The 22,301-nt window shown below is 39.8% G+C and overlaps 1 protein-coding gene across 9 annotated transcripts in view; it reads left to right on the top strand.

Moving 5' to 3' along the window:
- Positions 1-22,301, top strand: part of FHOD3 (formin homology 2 domain containing 3) — a 410,386-nt gene that overhangs the window by 199,010 nt on the left and 189,075 nt on the right. For all 9 annotated transcript variants that reach the window (XM_083826789.1, XM_083826793.1, XM_083826785.1 and 6 more), the window contains exon 5: positions 11,634-11,739. In XM_083826789.1, the coding sequence (XP_083682915.1) occupies positions 11,634-11,739 (106 nt within the window). The remainder of the gene's footprint in view (positions 1-11,633; positions 11,740-22,301) is intronic.

The raw sequence follows: 22,301 nt of genomic DNA, 5'->3' as shown, positions 1-22,301 counted from the left end.
GTTGGAAATGAGGAGACATTCTTTCTCAGAAAGAGCAGTCAGGCATTGGAACGGGCTGCTCAGGGAGGTGGTGGAGTCACCATCCCTGGGGATGTTTAAGGAGAGGTTGGACGTGGTGCTTAGGGACATGGTTTAGTGGGTGACATTGGTGGTAGGGTGATGATTGGACCAGGTGATCTTGGAGATCTTTTCCAACCTTAGTGATTCTATCAAAAGACCCAAAGGCATACAGGAACAGAATACAGTGAAACATGGCACTTAAAAAATCAGAATCTGAAAACATTGTGTTACCTGATAGTGATATTTTAAAAGTGATAAAAATACAACCGCTTAAAACATTTAATTCAATCTTTATCAATCGTAAAAACAGAAAAATTGGGTTTGAGCACTATAATAGGTGTAAACAGTGCTATGCCATTTACTTGATACTAAAAAGGTTTATTTTACAAGACCTCTGATATGAGTAGACTTCATGTAAAGTAAGCATGTCTTAGAAACTATAAAAAAGTGCCTTGCAGTTGCAAAGCATAGCTTCAATTTATGCTGATTGCATAATTTCACAATATGAATAAGATGGATAAGAATATGATGTAAAAGAGCTACAAAGCATATTTCAACCATGTGAAAATCTGTAATCTTGTAAATCTGCATGGCTTCCTAACATTCTGGAAAGTATCTTTAATCAATCAATGCATTAGCTTTTCTGGAAAGCAGACCTTAAATGATATTTTGAAGTATTAAGGAAGAAAGTCAGTTTTCTTTTTGGACGAATTTCCCAGTAAGTGTCATCTGACAAATGTGGGAGACCTCCCACTATCTTCCTTGAGGAGCCTAGATTCCCCTTTTGTGCTGTGATCAGAATATCAGACAATGCTGTTGCAAAATTCTCTTACAGAATTTTCTTCTATTGTTTAAAACAAAAAATCATTAATCATTGAACAGCTGAGCTTTGTATAAAACGTTACAATGAACAGCTGTAGGGGCCCTGGAAACATTAACTATAAGGTGTTTGGATAGACATAATCTTATCAGTGAATGAAATCAAATGTCACACACTTCAGCTGCTAAGGGGTCATCAATCATCCTTAGCTGAGTAGAAGGAGTATTCTGTGTTTGCCTCATTGATCTCAAGGAAGGAGGCTGTTCCTTCCACTCTTGCGAGCATGACTGATGACTCCTCAGGGTCTGAAGCGGCATGGCACTTGATTTAGGGGCTTCTGTCATCGCTTGTAAAGCAGACTGTCACCTGCCCCCTTTTGGAGGGTCTCTTAAGTCATGAAAAAGAGAGAAATCTCTGTTGCCTATCTACTTTAACTTCCTCAGGTAAGTAACATAATGCAAGAATATTGTTTAATCTGCTGCTTAGCTGCCATCAAAGAATATTTCTGACAGGGTCTGCTCAAGGTGGCTTTTCTAGCAGTTTTTAGTCCAGTTACTAACTGGAGGTGAAGGAAGCACAGTATATTGATGTATATTCTGTCCAGGTGCAAAGGATGGAATTCTATTCCTATCAAGTCAATGGCAGAAAATTTTACAGTGATGAAACTTCAGCTTTTCTGGCTAATAAATATGTAGATTAATCTGATACTGAGGTGTGATTTTTTTCTTGCTTCTTGTACTCACATGGAGGGAAAATAAAACATTATCTGGGGAAAAAGATCCCAGTTACCTGTACCTTCATTAATTGCAATAATAAAATTATTTCCTGATGGTCCAACTTAATGAATTAGTAGTGGAGTTCGTCTTCCAACATTCTTTCTTTGAACCTCTTTGAAGAATTTAGTACAGCTCAGTTCCCTCTCCTGAAAGAACAGGGAACTCTTCTTTCTTCATCAGTGTAGTGCTACTTGAACAGGTAGTCCAGGTAGATCTGGATGGTGACTCTGGGGTCTTCCTCTGGTAAACATGGTATCGTGCATCTTCAGTGTTAGTGCAGTGAAAGCCCTATAAGCGAGCATTAGTGTCACAGTAAGATGACTTCCTGCCTGCAGTTCCCTCAATTGATACAAGGAATGAGCAGGTTATGTGAAAGTAGTGAAGGTAATGACCAAAGTCACTGAAGAAGCAAAACGCTGCATTCGGAGTAAAGGGGAGGAACTTTATAGGAGATGATGATGGTAAAGATCAGGTAGTATCATAACAATTTGATTTTCGGTAACTGAATAAGACAGACTTAAAGTAAGAACATTAATGTATTGTGGGGAGAACTTTGTCATGCAGACTAAGCACCCTTCCCTCCTTAACTTTTAAATAGTCTTTTATCAATTTGAGACGTGAGTGATTCTTTGGTGTTCTTGATTACATCTGCTAAAGATAACTTGGCCTTCAGGTTTTTTGTTTCCTTCTGTGGATAAGTGCCATTATATGTATTTTACAGATTGATTAAATCTCAGAAAATTCTGAACATTGCAAACTATATTTCTCCCAGCTCTAAGAATTTTTGTGTGCCCTAAAGGGGGGAAAAAGAAAAGAAACCCACTGTCTTAATGGACCAATTCTTCATTCACATACAAATGAAACATACCTCACCGAGGAAGAAGTAATAAATGAGTGGAAATAAACAATGTATTAAACCTTGACAAAGCAATATGAATATGAGCTGAAGGTTTTCAGGTTTTAAGTTTATCCTTTTTTCTTGGATGTCCAATAAGAAAGAGCAACTATTCTAAGAAGTTGCTTTTATTTCGCTAGATAGATTCTTCTAAAAAAAAAAAGCTAAAAAGTTTAAAACTTTTAAATCTTTTCATGAATGCATGAAGTATTTGTTGTCTACCTGCTACTATACTTTTTATTTCTGTTTTTGTTGGCTAGAACGTACTGACCGAAATTTACCTTAACTGTGTCTAATAAACACCGATTTGACTCTAAGGAATCTCAACAAATCTAATAAAGCAACGTTTTATTCTTATCTATAACTTATTTCCTCAAGACTTCTTTCATATTCTACTGGACAGCTACTGGAGTAGCTATGTGGCTGATGTTGGATGTCTTAGGTATCTGAGTATCTGTCATTTCTCAGGTGTTTTTCCTTGAGAAGTCTTTGCATTCTTTGAGACACTCATACAAGTGTATAGTTTCCAGAGAGATGAACAAAACCTGAAGATATTTCAGATTAGAATCCTTCCCAATATCCTTAAGCTTGAAGTAATTCTGCATGTACTAGAACTGCATGTTTGGTATTTGAATATTGCTTTAATTTTCATGTGATTTAACTTGAAAAGTAATGCTAACTACGAAATTGAAACTTCTAATTTGCCCCTGTGTATTCTTCCAACTCTTCAGAAGAAACTGGCATACGATTTAAAATTGTCCCTTTATGAAATTTAAAATTGTCCCTTTATAAAGCAGATGTGAGAACATGTAACTTCTCTAAAATGAAATGCTGGCAAATGCTTATGTTTTGTTGGTATTTTTAATGCAATACAAAATGTGAACTTTTCTGGTTTTGCGGATCAACAGAATATTCATTTTCTGTATTGATGATGTTTTAGAAGAGAGGCTCCTGGGGATTAATGGCTGTAAATAAAACGTTACTTTTGTTTATCAGCTTATTTGTGCCAAGGTGGCAATCCATAATCAGCAATAGTTTGGACTGTATTTGAATTAGTTTAATTAGAAGATCAATTTAATCTTGGAAAGAAAGAAACAGCACAGTGTTATCACAGCTGTATGTGTGATGGGTTGGCAAGGTGGAAAGGCTAGAGCAGGGAAGTGAATAGGAGGCATGGAGTCAGTGCAGAAGGGTGTAGAGAAAAGCTTGAAGGGCGGGTGGTGAAAGCTGTGGCACAGTCAGTGAGGGCTGTAAAGCGGCTGTAGTGCATTTGCAATCAACAGAGATAGCAAGCAGAAGGAGCTTTGGTTAAGGGACAAACTGGCTGCTTCTGCCACTGCCTTGGTTACCTCCACCAACTGATTGCAATTTTGGGATGTGGCAGTCTGGGGCACTCTTGTTCTTGAGGGACTCTCCTCCTAGTTGTGCTGGGGGCAGTTGTTGGGCAAAGGGCAACAGGTAAACTTGCATCCTCAGCTTGGAATAGTTTCTGAGAAGAGCTGTCAAGCAGCAGAGAGTAAAGATACTTTGAGATGGACTGTTCGTGACACCAGAAGACTCTCTACTCCTCACTGCCCCTGGGAGATGTGCTTGGTTCATGTTCCAAAAGCAGTGCCCTGCCTCAGAGCAGGTGTTTAATGGCTAAGATTTACCTGCTTAACCACTGACTCATCCACATAGAGAAATGTTTCATAGATGCTTAAGTAACTTAGCTTTAAACAGCAACACAATCTTGAGGGACTCATAGCACTTGCACTGACGTGTATATAAATATGCATGCGTGTGTGCATGTTTGGGATGACTTCTTTCCAGATTTGTTTGCAGTAGGTGACTTAGCTCTTAAAATGAACTGAAATAAACAGTGACAATTGAATTAGATACTATCAGGCACTTCTGGATTGGCAGTGTAATATTTTAATTATATCAATAATTCTGGAGTCCAAAGAACAAAACTATAGTTTAAAGTGTGGGAAAATAACTATAAATTATATCTTGGCGGTCCATGCTCCTTCAATCACTTCCTGACCGTGTTTACTCAGTTTTCAAGCCAAAATGAGCTTTTCTGACTTCAAGCATTGCAAGCCAATCTTGATCTATAAAACGCAACCTGTTGCTTAGCCAATAAAAAAGCTGGACTCCAGAAACAGCCTGGGATTTCTGTTTCTAATAGAGCACAGCATAACTCTTTTATTACTACATCATTGTAGTCTTGTCGATGGGAGCAATTATTTTGCTGGTAACTAGCAGATGCGGTGTGCACTGAAGGCAGGTAGCAATAGTTAAAAATATTCTTGTGGAGGCTTTATTGGGGGATATTTCTAATGTAGGCTCAGGGGTCATGTTGCTAGCTAGGCAGCTGAAAGGGCCGGGAGGAACTGGCTGCTCATTATCCATTGCTACTGGGGCAGAGCACCATATAAACATTTTAAATTATATGGGGAACCTGTGGATGTGAAGCCCTCAGGTAAGGGAAGTGCTTTCTGGTCACAGCCAGGTGCTCCCGCATTGCTGGTACTGACAGGGGCTGTCAGGTTAGGGACCAGCTATGGGTGGTTTTGCATGCATTAGGGTTTGCCAGAACCAGGGGAATGCTCAGGAGAGAAAAAAAATTAGACTTCTATTCTCTGTGCAATATTAGGAATGTGAAGGGTAGACTAAGGACCATCATTACTACTATCTTTAACAATAAGAAACACAGATTTTATTATTCTGCCTTTACTTGCTTGCTAACACAGGAGGCTTTCTGAGTGTATTGGGCAATAGTGCTGCATTTTTCTTGTGGTAGAGCACCAGATGTATTGTCATTTGAGATTTATATGAGCAAATGCTTTCAGTCGTGCATGCTTTGCTCTTTGACCTGCCTCCTTCCTCCCTCTCCTCACCAGTCAGCTGCTGTCCCTCTGCTGCTAATTTACATCCCCCAATGAATTAAGGCTAATCCCTAACCCTTAATCCTCCTAAAATCTGCTCAACTTTGTGATCCTATCTTGACTTTAAAGGATATTTAAGGTTTTTCTTGTTTTTCTTTTTTTTTGAAGTGTGGCTGTCATTTACATTAGGGGGTGTGGGGTAGTTTCGGTGAGTGGGCTGGCATTTTAGTGATTCATGTATTTTTCCCATTTTTATTTTTTTTCCACATTGAGCAGAATTGTTCAGGGTTTCTGTTTCACTTCTGCCCCCTTGCTATGCAGCATATGTCCCTGAAAGCAGAATCTGAAGAAAAGGGGTTTCCAAGGAGACATCACATCGCTCCTACACATTAATGTAGAGTGAGGACAGCACACTTTCCCAGCACACTATGTGATTGAACACAGCTATGAATGAAGATTTCCCTAGCTTCCCCGTCAAAAAGTAGGCATTTTTACCTCTGGAGCCAGTCAACATCTGAAGGGGTTGTGCCCTTCTTGAAGGTCGGGCTCTGTGTCAGTGCACTGCCAGCATCCTGCTCCACAAAGTTTCAGAGTGCAGGGGAGGCTGCTCTTTCTCTTTGAACCAGGTAGAGTTTAAATTTCTCCTTATGCTAAACCCAGGACAATTTGGCAATATTCATCTTTTGCCTGTGTGAATTACCACAATGTTAAAAATGTGAATGTAGTATAACTTTGTGAAGTCGTCTTTTTTAGCAACTTTTCTTTTAAAGGCAAAATCGGAGCTGGCCTAAGGAACCAGAGTAAATCTTTCTTAAAGGGATCCTGTGGAGTGACAGAGCAGCAAGGGAAGCTGCTCTGCAGAGGGTGAGATGTGTGAACCCTGGGTTCATGCTTGGTGTGAGAGCAGGACCCTCCTGTAAGCCAATAATCAAAACTTTTTTTTTCCTTTTCCTATTTGTGCTTAGCAAGAAGATTCTTGTGCATGTGGCTAGTACCTTGGCTGCCTCTGCTCTTGTCACTTCTACACTAGCTTATTGCAACTTTTGCATTTTGGAAAGTTTGGTCGGTACAGAATGTGATTGCTGGCTCACTAAAGAGCGTGTCGTGCGGAGAGCACAGGCTGGGGAGTCCCACGGTTCCGTATTTAAATAAGTGAACTTTATAAAATTTGCAATGTCTAATTTTGTAACAGAAACAGGAGAGAATCATACAGCATGCAATTAAATATGGGAATGCTCAGGCAACCAAAAACAATGGGATAGTTCATGAAAGGAAGGAAAAAAACATAAAAATGACGTCCCCTTTGGTGGAAATTTCATAGACAAGCATCTTGTTACGATTCCTTGGAAAGACAGTGCATTGCACAGCTGTTAGACATGTAAAAGGGAAATATGCATGTGCATATCCAAGTGTGATTATTCAGTTACTAATCCAGTTTCCCCAAATACTTGGAATAGAGCTTTCACCAGTGGTTGTTAGCTAAACAAAAAAAAGTTTCACTTGAGGAACTGTGTTCCAAAACCTTGATTCTTATTAGAAATTGAAGCAACTTTCTTGTGGCAGAGGAAAAAAATCATGCTTTGGGTAAAACTTTTCAAACATATGGCTCACAGAAATAGCAGGCTTCAGGAAGATTTATCTGTAACAGTACGTAAACAATTTATACTTGCACATGTAAGCTGCACATCAGATAAGATGCATTCTTGCAAAGCGGTGTTCCTTGAAAAAAATCTCAAGTCTCCATCTCTGGATAAGACCCCACAAAACTGCATTGGAGATGTATCCAGTAGTGGAGAGGCAGGAGAACAAGGAGGACTGAAGGAAATCTTGGCTGCTCTTCTTTGCATTAGTGGCATCTGAGCGTGATGGAGACTGCTTATCCACAGGGTTTAGGGGGTCTTTCTGATAGCTAGACTGGTGTGCAGGTAAAAAAGTATGATTTGTGCATTTTGTCAGTCATTGGCATGATAAGCAAGCTTTAAACCTACCAGTTTGAATATATTTAATGTTTTTTCATTGTTTGTTGGTCTAAAACAGAGTTCAATTACAAAGTAACATACAAGATCTTGTGTTTTTTTCCTTCTGAGATACCTAAACAAAGGAAAAGACACGATCCATTCCAAATCTGTGAATGAAAGTGTAAAATACCCAGTCCTGTGAGGAGGCCACCAGTATCTTTTCATAAAGACTTTAAGTAGCTCATCTTTGTGTCACTGCTCAATCTTTATGGCTACAGGAGCTTAGTCGGAAGCCTAGAGAGCTTTAACTGTGTTTTGCTGCTTTTCTCATCAGTCCTCTAATGCCTCCTGATTAAGGGCTCATAAATCTTCACAGTATTAGTGGAGGAATCCATTTCCATAGCAAATGACACCCTTTCCCTGCCTCCTTTTAAATGTTATCACACGCATGCGGCAGCTACTTGTCCATATCGTTGTCACACGCTGCATGTTCTGTACAATGAATGCTCTCTTCCTGGAAACCCGAGCCTCTTACCCCTGCTAGAGAGTAGCCTTTCCTCTTGAGGTCACCTAACTTGGCAAGTCAGTGAGTTAATGGGTCTGAAAAGATTATCGTAGCACAAAATTGATGTAAACATTCTCCTTTCCATTTAGAATATACGGGCCTGGATTCCTTTCATCTTTCTGTGCACATTCCAGATGTTTGCTTCTTTCCTCTCATCATATATACATGATGGGATAGATAATGTACTGAGTTCAAATTTATGTCTAGAGCGTGATGTGTTTGTGCTCTGCTTCATTACACCTTCTTTTTCCCTTTTATTTGGGGAAGGAGAAGTACCTTAAAAGCCTTTTTTAATTCAGGTTTGATTTGTTTATTCAGTGCTTTCCAAAAGCAGTCTGGTTAAAGTCCTTCATCCCCTTCATTTCCTCTGCAGTTCTCCTGCAATATATCTCGTTTCGGTCAAGGACGACTCTATGCTGCAGCAGTTTACTCCTTTGGCTGTTTTGAAAAAGTTCCAGAAGGCACAGCTCACCATTTTCTTTTTGAATGTCCTTGTTTTTTAAATAATTAAAAAATCAAAAAAGTCATCAAGATAAAGCAGATCTTCAGCATGGGGTATCTTGGGAAGTAGATGCTGTTTTTTCCCCAGGTGATATTCTAACGTGTATTCACTGTTAAAGATTATGGGGAACATCTTAAAGTTGTAAAGGGTTTCAATTTTTCTTTCACTGAACGTCAGCAGCCCTTAATTGCTGTGTGCTGTTAAAACTTTACTTTCATTCTTGGTTTTTGTCTTAAGTTCTCTGCAGCTGGACTACTTTTAACTTCTCTGTGTGTAGAGATAACGTTTTGTATCTTCTGATTATTTATTTACTTATTTTTCAGAAATGGAAATGTTAGATCTACTAACAAATACCAGAACCTGCAGACCATGGTTATTCCTCCTCCTCCTTCCCACTTAGCCACTCTTGTATATTTGATTGTGGGTCAGTCCTAGAGGAGGAGGTTTCTTTTTTTGTTTTTAAACTTTGACTCAAGGATATGCCACACACTTCTCTGACCTTGATGCAACGTCAAGATGTCTACTAAAATATCAATAAAATATATGTGAAGAACTAGGATGTTCTGGGGCTCCAACAACTGTAACCATTGCAATTATTTCATCTCATTCAAAAAACAAAAGCATTTATTTGTCATCAGGGTTATGAGAAACTGTTTTGAGGGATGGATTTTCCTCGCAGCTTTTTTTTGATTCTGCAATGTTTCCACTTTCTGTTAGTTTTCCTTCACTCTGTGTACATCTGCCCTTTCTGTCTCTCGCCCTTGTTCCCACCACTGCCCACTCTCTTTGTAGGGGAAATCTGGCAACTTTTCCTCCTTAGTTTAGTAGCGGGGAGTTTTTAAGCACTGACCTTGGCCTACAGTGTAACTTACTTTCCAAGCACTGTGAATGCCATGCAAAGTCCTTGTTGAATTTCCACGGAGTTCAGAGTTAGCGTGTCTCAACCCTGAATGTACTTGACTTTAAGCTTAGCCAACAAATTCCAGGGAAATCTTCCTCTCCTTTGTGTTTCATGAGAAATAAGTTTGAAAAATACAGGACAACAAGAGGTGACTCTGGTTTCTTTGAGTAAAAACAACGTATAGAAAGGGATTTTGGGGAAGGAGCAGTTGCCTGGCTCTGAGGGGTGGGAAGTCCTCTGGGCTCTCCTGGGTATGGCTGTGCCTCCCCAGTCATTTTATTTTATTTTTTTTACATTGTTTTTGAATTTTGTCATCACTTGTTGCACAAACTAATTTGGGATGAATTGCTTTAGCATGAAGTCTTCTTTCTGTTGGCATTTGGTTAGGGCCCTGCTGCCCGTAGGAGACAGCCGCAGGCCTGAGTGTCCCAACTGACCGGGCCCCTTCCTGGGCCCTCTCCCGTGCATTGGGACGTGTTGCTTGGGTTGGCACTGTGGCCACGGGTTTGGTGGCCCTGCTCTTCAGCCCTGTGCCTGCCAAAAGTCCCCTGCTGTGGAGAGGTCCTTTACTGCTTAGAGCAAACACCTCGTCTGGCTCCTCACCCCTGCGAAGCCAAAGAGAAGGCCCCACTGTTGCTGTGGGATGGATGTTTCCATGCACCTGTAAAACACCATTAGGTAAAACAGAGGAATTCAGAATATAATTAGCGTCTTCTATGTTAATAAGCAGATCCTCTGCATATGCTTTCTCTGGTATCACCATAGTCCCACTGTGTTTTGAGTTTGGCAAATGGATAGATGGAGGAAACTTGTCTTAATAAAATTCTGTGCTTGCACGTATAATGCCTGATCCGACATGGGAGTTCGTAAATGTCATGGCTCTTCAGAAAATGTTATCAAGGCATTTATTTATACAAAGAAAAATATAATGCCCTCAAATAATAGAAGTCTTAAATAAAATTTAGAGCTCAGTTGTGGATTTAATCTTACTGATTTGGGGGGGGGCGGGGGTTATTATAGAGGTTTGCAAAGATGTGGAGAATGATTGTATGCTTCTTTTTTACGTACTTTTTAAAGAATAAATAACCTTTATCATGGTAAACTTCATGTCTATATACATTAACATACTGTATATATTTAAATTGTTTTAACAAATTTCACCATTAAATAGATTTTTCTCAAGACTTCTAAATTTCTGATGACTTGTTAGGTCACCTTACAAATATCCCTATATCAGCTCTAGGGAAAGAAGAAAATTCATACAGAATAAATTGTTGGGCTAGAATTTTCAGTGAATGAATTCATTAAGGGACTTGATTATTTTAGTTCACTTAGCAGCTTTGAAAGTGTATGCAGTGAAATCAGAAATCACTCAAAATGAAACTATCTAATATCTGGATCTTATGAAAAATAATGAAAATAATTATATTAAAAATAATCCAAAGAGGGACTCAGCAACAGCGATGATTTTCTCCACAGAGTAGTTCTGTTTCATCAATATTTCAAATTGTTTTCATTACTAATTTGTGTAGCTAATTCATGAAGTGCTGTTTAATCAAGTCTTTAACAGCCTTCTGTTTGTCTGCATGAGCCTCTGTAAGGTGAGAAGACAAGCTTTAGATACGGTGCTCTATATTTCCTTGGCATCTTTTTCAGCGTGTAACTTCCAGTGAGGCTGTCCTGGTGTGTGATATGGTGTCATTCTGCTGCACTAAGGAGTATTTGCTTTTATATTAAGTGTTTTCCATCATAATGTGAGAATCCATGGAACATTCTCTTGTTTAACAGTATAATTCCCCATTGTAAATATAACAAGTATCACAAAGTGAAAAATGTAATATGTTGTAATAAAAAACAATTTTAAAAGTTTTGTTTTATACGCACTTCAAATACTGAAACCGTAGTTTTGCTATGGCATAGTGGTGGATTTCTCTAACTGATACTGACACTCTAAGGCTTTCAGAATGTCTGTTTATAAAATATGAAGAGATCTTAATATCAGGTAGCATGTCTGCAAACATTTAATGAAAAATCCAAAGTTGAATGTTTTACTGATATTAATCTTCTTTAGTTGACCTAAATGTAAAAGCTTGGTTTTTATCACTTTGTATCATGTGTTTAATTCTGATTTCAATATGTCTTGTATATAACATCTTCCATATAAACTTGCTTAAATCATCTGAGAACACAGTCAGTGTTGCAGGCATACATTTGACTTGGTTGTGATATATCCTATCTGTTTGTCTTCTAGAGTTCTAACATAGCTTTTCTTTTCTTCTGTGGCAGGATGACAAGGACTTGGTTCATGAGTTTGTTGGTGCTGAAGGCCTGACTTGCTTAATCAAAGTGGGAGCAGAGGCAGACCAGAACTATCAGAACTACATCCTGAGAGGTAAGACAAACGTGTCTGAAAGGTGTTCTATAGCTGCGAGGCTCTCACAGGTCTGCTACAACTTGCAGCATGTTAGAAACATATTTTTCTGGTCCGGAGTCTTGTGTATGTAGGAAAATTAGGCTGGGATTAATGCTCACTGCTGATTAGGATGAATTGGAAAAATAAAATGCTGATGTTCTCTCTATTGTCCAGCTTCTCATTTAGATTATATTGAAAAACACTAATTCTAAGAAAGAAAAGGCATTCTAGAGCTTGAGTTGGATAATTGTAAATGTCAAAGGTCACAGAACAACATAACTTCTTGGAATTGGATTAGTAGCTTGTCACACGATAGGGAATAAACAGCGAGACAGTCATACCTTAAGGTAAGTAGGCTGGAAGCAGTTTCAGCTATCTGATATTTTGGAGCTAAATAGGTAGTCAGAGGATTGTGTTCTGTTCTTTGCACTTAAGACAACTGGCAAAGGTAGAATTTGGGGAATGACATGGAAAGAGTCTTACCGAATTAGAAAGCTGACTTAATGTATAGTGTTCCTGCATGCATATCATGTGTGACTGCATGCCGTTTTTATTTAGCAAGGAAACCCAGGCTGCAAATTAGGAGAGTTCCTTCAGTGTTTTAAAAGGTTATGACTGAGGGCAGAGCAGTCATAACAAGGGATCCGTACTTCTGGGTGATCTCATAGTCAATAGAGAGAGCGCTAATGGATGCATAACTGTGGTGGATTGCTCATTTGAATTTTCTTAGACTGATGTACATAGCTGTCCCTGAAAATGTCAGTTTGATATATTTAGCTGACAACACTCAATCTGCAAATTGAGGAGCAAAATACGAAAATAGAAAAAGATTTTTCTAAGAACCAGAAGTGCTAAGTTACTGAAAGCAAGAATTCAAATAGTAAGTGTGGTTTTGTGCAAAGAACTTGGAAGGTTAGACTGTACAAATATCAGCTTTTGGGATTGGATAAGAAACCAAATCAGTACCACAGAAATTATGTTCTGTGTAAGTAGTCATGCAGTGATGTAAATGTAATTGAATAGTAGCTTGCTTATAGTCAGAAGTAAAAGACTGTTAACCGCAATGCAAGTAGACAAGAACATGGAAACATATGAGAGGAAAAAAGGCTTTCTTTACAACTGGAAAAAAAAAAAAAAAAACCTTTCTGGGAGAAAATCAGCTATTGATACTCTCCAAAAATTCAGTCTGGAAGCAAAATAAAGGTGCTGCATTGGACAGTCTGGCCTTCAGGGGTTACTGTTTCATTAGCTGAGCATTGATCTAGTGGCTGGGTGATGTCTTTGCGCTTCAGCAGGCTTTTGCAACCAGATACTGGAAACTCAAAGCAAGGAAACCTGGTAAGTATTTACACTACCTGAGCACCCAAGTGGCCTTGCAGTCCAAACACTGGATTGCCCTGCAGCTCTTCTTTTCCAGTATCAGATAAGATCCAGGGCACTGAGCCTCCTCGTTGACAGAATCACCCACTAATACCAGAGTTGGTCACATCAGAACTAAGATACTTACTTTAAGAAGATGCTTTCAGGGATTGGTACTATCTTTCAAATACCCAAATCAGGTCTCTTGTTCCCCCCATTTTGCTGGTTCTTGACACTGAAGCTTTTTTCTTGGTAGTGTATCCTATCGTCTGCTACAATAATAGGATTTTTCTATGTGATGTGGGTTTTATTTCAGAAATTAAAATTGTCACGATTGTCTTTCAGAAACTTCAAAGCTTGTTACAACTCCAAGATTTTGTCAGCTGGTTTTCAGTTCCAGGACCTAGCGTGTGCTCTCTGAATAGGTCTTGCATGTGCAATGAGATAAAGATAGGTTTGGAAGTACAGTGTAGCTAGCCAATCTTATCCGAATACATTGAGCAGTGCTGAAAAGAAACATTAAATACACCAGAAAAACACTCTTACATGATGTATTATTTTTGGAATGCCATAGACAATGGCTGTTTTTTTGTTATTGATATTTAAATAAAAAAAAAAGTCTGTCTAGATTTTTTTTCCCTTACTGCTGTGGTGTCCTCGTCTTGTGGTTCCTATTGGAGTGGAATGTATCCTCATTGTTTTCAATGGGCTTAACATGAATCATAAAGGGATAGGATTTCTTTTTAGTCCCATATCCTGTCTGTATTTCTTCAGCACCTCTCATTTAATTCACTGTTTTCCTCCTGTGCTACTAACACAGCTTATAGGGCTGACAATAAATAGCAGCCTTAGCCATTGCATTGCTTCTGTCGGCAGGGCTTACCCCTGCACTGTTGTCCTTGGTTTTGACTGAGTGGTTTCTGAGTGTTTCCTATTTGCCTGCATTCTTCAAGAAATAACTTTGTACTTAGAAATGAAAATAGATTAGTTATACAGGTATTTGTAGTTGTTGTAGGTGTTCAATACCTTACGCATTCCCAGGTACTAGCCCTTTCTTGAACTTGCTTTCCTTTTTTTTCTAAAAGTCTGTGTTGTTTCACTCTAATGCTTCCTGCTTGTGCATTTCTGCTTAGCAGTTTTGACTTGGCTCAAGGCTGGCTGAGCTGCCAAAAAAATGACTAAATATGAGTCACAAAAGTTTTAGTTACTTTAACGGGTGAATGGAAGATAAGTGTGTCTTTTACATGCAGTGCTGAGAAATCAGGGCAATTGTTTGTCGAGTGCTGAAGAGTGACCGTTTATTTCTGCTAGGTTCTGTGAAATAGGATTGTTTGACAGCACCTTTCCAAAAATGTTTCCTTTTGTCAGCCTGTAGTCTATGGACGTGAAACAACAGTAGTCAGGTCTTCTCTCTTCAACTATTCTGTTAAAATACCAGTCTAGGACACATATTTTCTTCCTCCTTAGTTACTAGTTCTTCAAGCTAAATTTTCCTCTTTGATCTTCCTTTTAATTGTCATGGAGATGTAGAGTAACTGTGTTTTGTGGGATATTTCCCCCCCACACACAGAAACAGGCTTTCTTACTTTTTTTCCTCTCTCCCCACTTTTGGGGGAAAGTATCCGTAAGAGCAATGAACTCTACTCATCGTACTGAACTTAAATGTTTCTGTGCCAGTTACAAGATTGCCTAAATTTTCAAAGCTAAATGGAAATGGTGAAAGATTGAAAACAGTCACAATTGATGAAGATTAATATAAATCTTTACTGTAATTTTGAAGGTGTGTATCATTTGGAAATCTTTTTTTTTTTCACTGAATGAAAAAGCAACATCTGAAACAGTGTCTGAGCACAGGATAATTAAATAATTGATAGAATTATGGCAGTTTTCACTTTTTCCTGTTAATTTACTGGTGCTGTTGGGAAGGTGAGAAGGAAAAGCAGTTTGTGTAGATGAAGGATTAATAGTTTTAAAAACACTGAGTAAGAGAGGTCTGGGGATTCACCTGACACTGTGATATGAGAAGTACTGCCCAGTGGTGTCCTGTCCCCTCTGCCCCTTGCATCCAATGAAAAGGTTGTTAAAAAGGTCCTCTGGCCTTTTTGCAGAGCATGTTTCGTGCTTGGAGCCCTAATTGTCTATGTGGTGGATTCAAATCATTATTTAGTGGAACCCGTAATTAGACAAAAGATAGAGTTTGTTGTGGTGGTCTGAAAGCACAAGCTAGGTGTCCAGTCCAAGCAGAAAGAGGCCCTGGCCTCACTGCAGCCCACGGTTTCAGAAACTAAGCGTGAGGAAAAAATTGTACCATCAGTGCGTGCGTGTGCTAGTGTGTGCTTGAATGAACCTCTGCCGCTGGATGCAGAAGCTGTATGCTTATACTGGGAATAAGAATTTGGGTTTAAAGTCTGGATGAGAGATGGGTTTTGTTTGGTGGTTTTTGTTTGTCTTCCTTTTTTGAAGGAAAAAAGGAAAACAAGTGTTTGGAAGGAGCCTAGGAGTTAAGACTTGAGGCAAAGTTTGTGCTTTAAGTCACCTCCTCCCCCCAGAAAAACAAAACTATTATTATAATCTGAAAGAGAAAGATATGATGTGTCATCTACTGGAGTAATCTATACTCGATTCAATAATCTGGGCAGAAGACTGGATTGTAGTGGAACCAGTTTGGGGTTTCGTATTGCAGGCCTGCTGCACTTCCAATGAAGTGAGAAAGTCCTGTTGGTCTCTACAGACATTGAAACAAGTACAGAAGATGAAGGTGATGGTCCTGACTGAGGGATAGGATACATCCTCAGGGAAAGTGACATAGCATTTAAAAGGATTAAAAGTCCATAGCTTCCTATACACAGTCAGCAGCATCTTTAATCTGCTAGAAAAACAATTTAATTATTATGCCCAACATTTTTTTCATAGTAAATGTGGTTTATTTTGGAATTGTATTTTTTACAAGCATGCTTTTATCTTTGCACAGATAAATGAGCATATAACAGCACTCATTTTCTCTCTTCATTTTGCAAGGCCTTTGGGGATTTTTAAGTAATTTAACGGGAGGCTTTTACCAGAAAAGTCCTGTGTGAGCCCTAAAGTGTAAATAAGAAAGAACAAAGTATCTTCAACCACTGAAATCATGTATGAAAAGTAACTCCAAGGCGCATTCTGATCTTTGTTACATGCTTAAAAGGTAGGAGTCCATTGAAACCATTCACTTCAACCTTAGTATCTGTGATCTACACTGTTGCAAACTGCCAATGCCAGAGGAGCAGGGGGATTACCAAAGCACAGGAGTGGGAATCGAGAAGCCTGAAACTTCCCAATCCCACAGTGGGACATGATGAGGAGGAACCTTTTGATTCCTCGCCAATAAATGGGAGCCAATCTTTGCAAGGAGATGGACGGAGAGAAAGGAAGTAGCTGTATCTGGGTAGTCAACTTTCTAGTAACCTCTGCTTTCAAATTACAAGGTAATTCAAAATCCATATCCATGCAATGTAGCTAACAATATAGAGGAGAAAAAAAAAAAAAAAAGAAATTACAGTAAGAACTGCTTGTTGTGAAGAAGAAAGATTTCACTGCTGGAATTTGGAGATGCTGAGTTACTTGCTTGCAGTGTTGAAGCATGCACCAGAACCTCTGGGATCACCCAACTTCACCAAGAGCTCTCCAGGCCATGGGTCAGGTTTTCTACCACAACAGGCAACTAGTTCAGCCGTGAACATGCGCTGAGGCCTCCAGCAGTTAGGCCTATTTATAAAACCAGAGGCACGCGATTTCACCTGCACACCAACTTTAGCACAACCAGCTATGCCGCATATTCTGGGAAATCTGATTAAAGTCCTAAAACAGCTCAGTGCTGTGTGGTAAGAGACCATCTGGTTACTGTCTTTCACCAGGGTGCTGTGTGCCCGAAGATGTCAAGAAGCTGGAGGAAGTAGAGAGCGAGGGTGAGGTTTTGCAAGCGGGCAGTGGAAGCTGCTGCTGATAACCCCTTGCTCTGAAAGCCAAACACAACGTTATCAGTAAGCTGAGGGTATTTCTGCATTGAGCCAAGGGCTACTTGGAATGCTTGGGTTTATAAATGTGCTCTCTGTAACGGGGCAACCCATTTCCAGGAACCAGCTGGCTGTATTTACCAAAGAGACCCCTCTTTGTTGCAAGGACCAGAAATCCTCCAGTGCTCTTATATTTTCCTCCCTCACCTGGACAGGCTGTGGGGCTTTCGCCTTTTACATTAAAAGTTGGGTACTATAAAGCATTTAGCATAAACAAGCATATGCTTCTGCAGTAAATGTATGCAATGCTTTGTATCATTGGCACTGCTTGTACAAATACCAAAAGAATAGAAATAAAATAAGAGGCTATGTCTATCCTAAATAAATGTATCTTGCTGATTTGGTGCCACAGCAGTAAAACAGGTGGTAGTAACATATGTTTAGTACTGGAAAAAGAGCTAATGCTATGTAGCATGCATACCTTGACATTACTTCTTTTTCAGTGTGGACTGGAGAACTGTGTGAGGTATTCCAGCTGTAGGAAGGTATTCCAGCAACTTCAGAATGATATGCTGAGAGCTCAAAGAAAATAGAACAGACAGCACATGATTAGTCTTTTCTTTACATTTATTTCTTGTTCTGAAGCCAAATACCAAAACTTTCCTGATGCTCTACTCTTGACCTTCAGTGTGCAGGTATCCACATGTAGCTGTGAAGTTCTTATCCTTATCTCTACATATTCAAGTTGGCTTCTTATGTGCAGTCCTTTAAAAATTATGTAAACCTCTCAGCTGATCTCAAAATAGCTTCAGTAAGGGCCTGGGCCTTAAAGAGAAATCAAGTGCCTGAAGCTTGATTACTTAGGGGTATTGCCTCTGAGAGGGACTCAACCTAATCTCCCTGTAAAGCCATTTCTTTGATCTTTCTGCAGAGTCCATTAGAAAGAGTATCAGAGTTGGACGCCTGTCCTGTAGGGATTTGACCAGTGCATCATTCATGTTGTATGGGACAGCAGACTGCAGTCCCGTGAAACTTTGCCAATGCTCAGCAAATCTGCCTGGAAGCTCCATGTGGAGGTACAGCCTTGGTTCCCCCCCCAGCCCACACCTAAAAAAGTAAATAAATAGAATGATAGCTGCATTAGCAAATTAGTGTACCTGTGCAAGTAAGACCTGCCTGTCAGCAGCACTGCTGAGCTTAGGTACGGCGCCTCTGTGATGCAGCCGTGGTGTCTCCTTTTGAGAGATACCTGTGCTGCTAGCTTTCCATCAGAGAGAGATCGAGCTCATATTGAAGGTAATAGTGATGGCATGGTACCTTTTATATGTGTACAGAAATAGTAGATTGTTCATTCTTTTGTGTGTCTTGAAAAGCCGTGGAATCAAAAAATATGAATGGATTTGGCATCCTGGGTCATGAACTCTTTAGAAATAGTGAGACTAGGATGCTTTTCATTGTACTGGAAAAGAAGGCACAGTGTACCATCTCCTCGACCAGTAATATAAACAGCAGACCCTGACTCAGAAGCTGAATCCTCTTTCATTTCTGCAAATCTCTCTTTAAGGCCAAATGCATTTGTTTACTTTTCCAAGGGTAGCAGGAGAGCTTGACCTTGGAAGCCTTGCAGTTTAAAATGACAGAAAGCATCCTACTTGCTTTTGTCTGTACTTAGAGCACTTCCTTTCTTGTTTTCTCATCTGCATATTTTTAAATGACGTTCCTTAGAGTCAACCTACACATTTATTGCGCTGAGAGTTTCCTACCAAATGCAACCTTAAGTGTTCCCTTAGTTCGTGGAGGAACCCCTTCCCTCTCCTTCCTCCCTCCTCCTCCGCTTCCCTCCCTTCTCCCTGGATGCGATTCCGATCTGTGATCCGTCTGGAAGCAGAGCCAGATGGTCCTAACGCACTGCGTACAGCACGGGTCCTCCCAGCCTGGGATGGGAATTGGCACTGAAGCAAATGTGAGTTCAAAAGTTTAACCACCAAACAGTAATTTACACATCTACAAATAAACTGAGCGGCTTCGTGCGCCGTATGGAATTGGCCGTCCGTGTTGTGACTGCTCGCGAGGAGAATATGGTGTTCTCATAGTCTACGTGGAATTCAGCAATAACACCACCATAAAATTATGGATTTCCCTTGTTTTTAAAACTGACAGACTCTGGAAGGGTTTGGGTTGCTTTCTGTCTACATGAAAATGAATCTTTGGGTTTTTGTGTAATTTTTATGCTTTGTGAAATTCCCATGAAATGTGACACCTCAGGCTATGCAGACTCCATGTAAAACGAGGAGCTGAACCATGAAAAATGCACATCCTTAACTACTAAGCAAAGAATAAGTACTTGGAAGTGGTCTCAGGGGTCTTTAAAGCCATTTTGGATGTTATATGATTTAACTACTCGAACTTTATGAACAAGTCTTGAAAACAATGCACCGGTTCCAACTGGAAGGAGCATATTACAGAGGATTTCGGCCTTTTTGTAGTAATCTTTGAGCATGAAGTAGCCAAAACCTGATTCATTAGAGAAGGGGGGAAATGTGCAGAAAATGAAGACATTCATAAGCTGGCACATACGTGCACACTTGCACAAAGTACCCCGCTATTAGGGATTTTGCTATAAACTGTTTGTAAAGAATATATGCATTTAATATGCTACAAAATACACTGGGGAAAATAATCTTTGCTTGTCCCCATTTCAAGATAAGATGCTTCCACAGCTCCTTGTGATTGCGATAATTGGGGTGGCACACAGAGTGCTCTATCCCAATACAAAAGCAAAAATAAAAAAACTAACGACTTTAAAGGGATGTGGGGGGAGAGTCAAATGTGTATTTTAAATGTAGGATAATTAGAAAGTGCTGACTGCTATTCTGTGGAGATGATGATTATATGACATAATGAGGTGTCAAAAATGAGCTTGTTTGAATGTCTTCAGAGTTAATTTCCCTATACAGATATACCTGAATTATTTTAAGTTACATCTGAGCCCTTTTGGTCTATTTATACTTCTTTTTTTGTAGATGTGCATTTCTATTGCTCATGTTCTCATAGGAGCAATCAGAAAATAGAGTGATAGACTGAACTCCTAAAATACTTATCTTAATTGCTATGAACAGTGATCTTCTTGAAGCCTCTGTATCAGAATATTTTTAAGAGCCCCAGAGAATTCAGGAAATCTAAGATACTTGCATGTGTTAGTCCAGTATTATTTATAAACATATGATAGTGTTCATGCATATGTGTATAAGGAAGAAAATATATAATCAGAACCTGACGTCAGTGAGGGATGATTTTAGTGAGCATATGAGAATATTAACATTTGTTTGCTGCTGTGGAGGGTTTCTGCTTGCTTGTTCTTCTGCACGGCCCTGAGGACCACGGAGGAGCGCAGAAGGTACGCTGTGTAGGGAGGCAGAAGTAGCTAATGGCTGCATGTTTGCAAGGGCTGAAGAAGAAAAGATGGGAACTCTTTTTGCTGCTCCTTAATGAAATACAGGGACCAGTTTACTCTCCGTTAGTGCTCTGCCTCTCCCCACCTCTACCACCTCCCACGTGCAGGACTCAAGCTACTGATGGTGGCATTAGAGCGAAGAGAGGAGAATGTGCTCTGGTGCCCTTATAGATGAAAAGGTAGTCAGAATATGCGGGCAGGGACTGAGCAAACGGTGGGCATGCAGCAAAGCCCAGCCACTGTGGCAAGGCAGACAAGTTATTGCATCTTCCCTCTTGAAGCCAGAGAGAAAAGAGGTGAGGTTTGCAGTTCCTGCCTGCTAGAGGAGGGAACACACAGGTTTAGTGCATTCCTTAGAGTTTAACAAAAAGTTGGAATTGAATACCACCTTAAGCTGTGGATTTATGAATTTTAACATGTTTTCTTTCTCATCACGTTTCCAGGCAAGAAGGAATTTTTCCAGTTTTCAATGTGTGAGGCATTTCCAGTATTTTCCACTTAAATTTCGGTAGCTAAAGCCTGTGCTGTCAAGCCAGGAAAGAAGGTACTGATCTCCTGCCCCCTAGTGACACGAGGCACTGAGTTTCATTAGCTGCCAAAAATACTGTATATGCATTATTCAGGGTGTTTTTTTCGATAATAGATCACTTTGAAATTTCTTCCTGGAGGTTTTAGTGAATAGAGTTTACTGATGTAGGTGCCATGCAAAATACGTCATTATTTTCATTTGCCTCTTTTTAGTTTGTTGACAGCTAGAAAACAAGCATTCTCTTCTCTTCCTAGAGATGATGACAGTGATTACAGAATAAAAGAGGAGGGATTATTCAGGGTGTATGACAGTAGGAAGGATCTGTAGCCCTGTGGACCTAGGATCAAGGCTGGAGTGTTCCAGTCCCACAGACTGGTGTTTCAGAAAAGCACTGAGTAAGTTGTAGGAGTGGGGTGATGTATTGATGACAATCTTGCTCAGAAATCTGAACATCTCTGGAAGAAAGAGCACGTAGAGAAGAGGAGTTTCAAGTTTGCACTGAGTGGCTCCATGTCATACTGGGCCCAGAAGGACGCATCAGGGGCAAGAAAATGGTCTATGAGCTACAGAGAGAGAAAAGCACAAAGAAAGCTGCCGAGAAGCTAAGGAGTGGTAACATGCCTCAGGAAAGATTACTGATTAAGGGCACATCCTAAGGGTTAGCTTTAAGGAAATGTTGGGATGAACAGACTCTTTTACAGTTGCTGTTTTTCTTTTTACATTTCACAGTTCCCTGAAGTGGTGAAATTTTAATAAATAAATAAAATCTGTTTGCCAGGAGGAGTACAATTAGATAGCTCTGATGTTACAATGCATTGACTTTATTGTTGAAGTGCTACTCAGGAATACTCAGGAATTAGTACATACTCACACTCGGGAATTAATATACCTGTAGCATGTTTTAAGTGGGTTTATTTAAATGACAAGTGGGGTCTTAAAGACTTCTGCCAATATTGAGCAATATCCTGTTACCTCCTCCTGTGAGTTATCACCTGCCTAGACAAGGATCTCAGTTTCCCCTATACCTGCTCTTCTGTACCTCCCCACCCAGTGCCCTGATTTCCTCATTTTGTACTCCAAACCTTTGCTTCGAAACCAGTTCTGTCATTTTTTTAAAGTTACACCTTAGGCTGGCTTTGGGTACAGTGGGGTTGCACAGCACTTACTCCTGCTATTTCTTCAAGTTTCTGTTTGCAGACTTTTCCCCTGG

This window comes from Anser anser (assembly GCF_964211835.1).
Source record: "Anser anser genome assembly, chromosome: 2".
NCBI classification, from domain to species: Eukaryota; Metazoa; Chordata; class Aves; order Anseriformes; family Anatidae; genus Anser; species Anser anser.
Note: the sequence above shows the minus strand (reverse complement) of the source record. Positions and strands in the feature narration are given on the sequence as shown.